At 48.6% G+C, this 4,503-nt stretch overlaps 1 protein-coding gene across 1 annotated transcript; it reads right to left on the bottom strand.

The window, feature by feature from the left end:
• Positions 1–773: 773 nt before the first annotated feature.
• On the bottom strand, positions 774–3,528 carry SLC35C2 (solute carrier family 35 (GDP-fucose transporter), member C2). The gene is made up of 7 exons (XM_009893376.1): positions 3,469–3,528; positions 3,182–3,254; positions 2,828–2,996; positions 2,456–2,539; positions 1,951–2,126; positions 1,125–1,254; positions 774–978 (listed from the first exon to the last, which is right to left on the bottom strand). Exons 2-7 carry the CDS (start codon positions 3,245–3,247, stop codon positions 857–859), a joined length of 747 nt encoding a protein of 248 aa, XP_009891678.1. The 5' UTR covers positions 3,248–3,254; positions 3,469–3,528; the 3' UTR covers positions 774–856.
• Positions 3,529–4,503: the final 975 nt, after the last annotated feature.

The following is a 4,503-nucleotide window of genomic DNA, read 5'->3' as shown; positions in this document are numbered from 1 at the left end:
CGGGTCTAAAAGGAAAGGAGTTCAGAAGACAACCTCTGCTTGATGAAGCACAGGTGCATAATATGCAGACAAAAGGAAATCAGAAAAACAGTTTATTTAAAAAACAAAAAATCCCCGCCTCAAATACCCACATATTTCTGATAAGCTTATTGCTCAAGCTAGATCTCCTGTGATACTGCTCTCTTTCTTCTTAGCCTGTAGGGCCAGAAGTACTCACGCACCTCTGTCCTTCCTCTAACCAACATCGTTTGGCTATGTTCAGTTGGTCCCAAATACCAGCATTTGATTCGCTCCTTACTATGCACACAGAACACGGGAGGTCACCAGGCACAAAGGCTCCTTCTCACTGGGACAAGCCTATGGATTTATACATAGTCATCTGCTCCCACCAAGATGGGAGTTCCTACTTAGCAAAACCACAAAGAAAGTATGGGAAGGTATATCTACCTTCTCTTTTGAAGCCAAAGCCTAAACAACACTACAATCATCCCTGAACCACTTCGCCTGCAGTCCAGACATGTCCATGCTCGTTCTACAGCTCACGGTCTACACCCTAAATGTACAGCCTTCAGGGTTCCCTAATAAGCGTTCTATAGCGTTTCCCAGTCTCACCATGCCGTTCTACTTCCACCGAACTGGGGCTCATCTTCCAAGTTTGCTCTCTGTGAAAGGGATATTGCCTGCTTCTTGTGCAGCATCTACAGCTCCACGCTGTAGTGGAACAGCAGGACTCTCCCACCAGGTCCTGGCTTTCCTTTGGGTGGTCACAGACAAGAGACTCTTGGACCTTCCTCCTAGATAGCTGTCGGGCAGGTTTGGTAAGAACAGAGCAGGGGCCTTTGTGCTTCATGTTCAGTCAGTGGTGTTGTGGGGTTTCAACATCCTCTTCCTCCTCTGCACCATGTTCAGTGTGGCGCAGCAGCAGCTCCAGGTCAGGGTCGGAGCTGGTCTCTTTGTGCAGCTTCAGTGCTTTTTCACCTGCATGCAGACAGCCCATTTAGTGACAAACTGGCTAGAGTACCCATCAAACCTGGCACTGGCCAGGAGCTGGAACTAGACACAGCTCCTAGTGATGCTACAAGAATGCCTACAGAGAAACAGGAAGGGATTTAAAACAGAATCACCTTTGGAATTCATGGCTTTGAGAATGACATGAAGGGAGATTCCTGACAGACAGACAGCAAAGCCCAGCCAGTTCAGGAGACTGAGGCGGTCTCCCAGCAAACGTGTGGCGAGGAATAAAATGCAGATTTCCTGTGGAAACAAAAAACATGACAAGTGGCAGGGCAGGACCTGAGGAGATATGCATGAGACGTTCTATATCTCAAGCCTAGATTAAGATGGCAGGCTGCTAATTTCCATCAGCACATTCTCCTGTGTGCAGAGGGTTCTACAGTTTTTAGAAACAGAACGACCTGTTAAACTGGGATGTGGGATTTCAAGTCCTCTGACTGCATAGCTTGGCTACGTGGGAATCCTGGGACTTGCGGACCAGATAAATTTCACATGTCACCATTCAGCTACAAAAGCAGGTGTGCTGGATTCCTCAAAGGAGGGGAGAATGTGCTAAACTAGGTTAAAGAGGTAGCTCAAAAAACAGTTATTTGTTCATATCCAGGTCAGATGGAAGAGCATGCCCTTCTTACCCCTCCTCCCTCCCGCACCATACATTGCTCACGAGGCCCCAGTGTTTTAGTTCCAGATCCCACCAAACTTTGGACCTTAATGGTATTTTTTACAGAACAGCCACTACTCTCTGCCCCTTGCCATCAGGGACCAAGGGACTTCATTGCAGAGACTGCAAGGCAAAGCATCAAGCTCCTGTGCAAGGAGAACGAAAATAACAGGAGATGATTTCTAAGGCTGTAAGGAAGTTCCCACCGCATGAGGACCATTAGGGATATGACTCAGTACTTGCCTTCTAGTATTAGCACAGGAACCATGCCTTACCTTAAAAATGCCAGCAATGGAAAGGGTGAGGCTAGATGTTCTGGAAACCAAGAGGAACTCAGAAAAGCCTAGACCAAAGGCAAGAATTCCACCCAAGAACAGCTTCCCTACCAGAGACAACAGCATTTCTGCTTCATGGAAATGGAAGAGCTTCTCTGATACGGACAAAGGCAGGCCTAGGAACAAGACAGTGAGTAGCAGAGTACCTTTCCCAATGCCCAGGACTCCTCACAACAAGATGGGGGTGGGCTGCTCACATTCCAACACCAGGAGGATGTGGAGCCAGTTCTTCATGGCCCTTCCACAAGAGTGGCAGGCAGTCTTTAATGTTCTGCCAGCACGAGGTATAGCTGGGTCCTTATAATTCCAGGTCTCTAATTACTTTGTGATACAAATTCATAGCTGTTCACTTATCTAAATGAATCATCGCAAACAATAAACCGCTAAGCAATCTCCCCAACCACTCCATAAAGCTATCCCTGCTTTCTCCAATTAACTCACGCACCCTCAAACACCGCAAAGAGTGGTAAGAGCCCCAGGAACATGAGCGGCTGCAGGTGAAACATGATATCAATGGGGTTCTGGAGCCCTGAAAGAGGAGAATCAATAACAGACCAGGTAGCAACAAGCCAGGGAATAACATAGCTCCTACAGCTTTTATTAGTACCATTCCTAGACATACATCTTATTTGTAATGCCCACACCTGTGCTGCTGCAGAGGCCAAGCCACCTTCATTACCCATCAACAGACAATCCCTGCCCCAGGTTTCAAACACTCCCTTACACGAGATGTTTTGTTTCTGCAGCACGGTCTACCACCTCCTTGTTCCCCTCCCCGTTACCAGCACCCCCCCACACTCCCTAACACCCTACATACCCAGTTCAGCCTTCTGCATAAGGATCTGCGTGAGAGTCCAGCGAATACCCCCAAGGAAAGAGGCACACAGCACCAGCACAAAGCCCTGTGTGTTGAACTGTGTGGACTTGTAGGTGAACATGAAGAGGCCCCCAGCGATGAGCAGAACCACCAGCAGCAATGCCACCCTCTGGATGAGAGCAAACACAAAGTCACCACAGAACCCTGGAGCGGAACAGAGACAGACACCTCCTCTCTTTCAGATTCAGCCACATAATTGCATTTTTCCTCCGCTTGAATGTTTCTTGTACACGTACTGCCTGTTTCCCTGGGCCTGGACTTCTCCCTCCCTAAAGCGTTGCGTGGGACCCTTACCACTTCCTCCAGCTTGAAGAGCAGTGAAAAAAGCAGGATGAAGATAATGGCAGAGGATTTGGTCATCGTGTAGCTGTAAGGACCAAAATACACTGTCAGTCTCCTCCAATGTGGTCCTTCCCAGAAAAGTAGTATTAGGAACCAGATCACCCACTTGTACAGCAAGCTGTGATAGACCCTGCACGCCAGCCCCACCGCACCGTGCACCTGTTCAAGAAATGGACCCCGAGAAAGCACTTTGTAAACCCCACCAGAGGGCTCCCAGGGAAGACGGTGTTTGTACTCACAGGGAGACAGTGACGTATAGGAAGCTCCAGTTACTCAGCCCAATATCCAGGGAAGTTGACAGAGCTAAAGAATGAAAAAAAAATTAAATCCTGAAGTTAACTGTCTTCCACTACATAAAAAACAAAACAGAACAAAAAAACCCAATCCCTGCTACTCAACCACGAACACAGAGAGCAGAGCAGACCCAGAAAAACCCCCACGTTTTCCTCAGGTTAACTCTTCAGTGCCAACATAGCTCAGAAACCCTCAGCTCTTTACGTTTCTGTCCTGTTCCCCGTGACTGAAGTTGGGCTCAGCACCGCCCTCGCTAAACACACACTATGCAAAAGCGCAGAAATGACCCTTGCTCTCCCTGTGACTGAAAGCCTCCACATGTCTGCACAAAGTCTTGTTCGAACGTATCAGAGCATGATAACTGGTAAGTATGAGGGGCACTGCAAGAAGCCTGAAGAAGCAAGTCTGGCAACAATCCTTAACTGGTACAGCTCTTGCTACAGTCTATTCTCCCTTGTATATAAACTTCCGACCAGAGGAAACAGTTTCACTGATCCAGTGGGTGCTGTGCGGAACAGCAGCACTGCTACAGGTGTGGAGAGAGCATTTTTCTAGAAAGTATGGGGCATGTTAGGCAGAAGCACGGCAGACCTTGCCGGAGATCTTTGCCCAGGTGCTGTTCTGCAGGAGGCAGCATGACCACGACTGAACCAGCATAACCTACACCCAAAGAACTGCTGAAGTACCTCCAGAGCTCTGTGCTCCGAGCAGGAGCTTCACCCCTCGGCCTCAGCCACAGCAGTTTTGCGTGTCACGTACGATGAACTTCCTTATCATAAAGACCAAGCTCCAACCAGAGAAAGCCCTCCAATAACAAATGCATGCCTTCATACCCACGTTAAACAGAAAACGTGCAGAGACAGCTTACGGAGGTACCGTGCAAGATTCTCACCGTACGTTCGCATGTGCCAGCGGCTCCTTTGGCAAAATAGGCTCAGCGCGGCCTCTCCCCGTTCTCACTAGTTTTTGTCACGGCCGGT

The sequence above is a fragment of the Charadrius vociferus genome, unplaced genomic scaffold (assembly GCF_000708025.1).
Source record: "Charadrius vociferus isolate BGI_N301 unplaced genomic scaffold, ASM70802v2 scaffold259, whole genome shotgun sequence".
Lineage (NCBI taxonomy): Eukaryota > Metazoa > Chordata > Aves > Charadriiformes > Charadriidae > Charadrius > Charadrius vociferus.
Note: the sequence above shows the minus strand (reverse complement) of the source record. Positions and strands in the feature narration are given on the sequence as shown.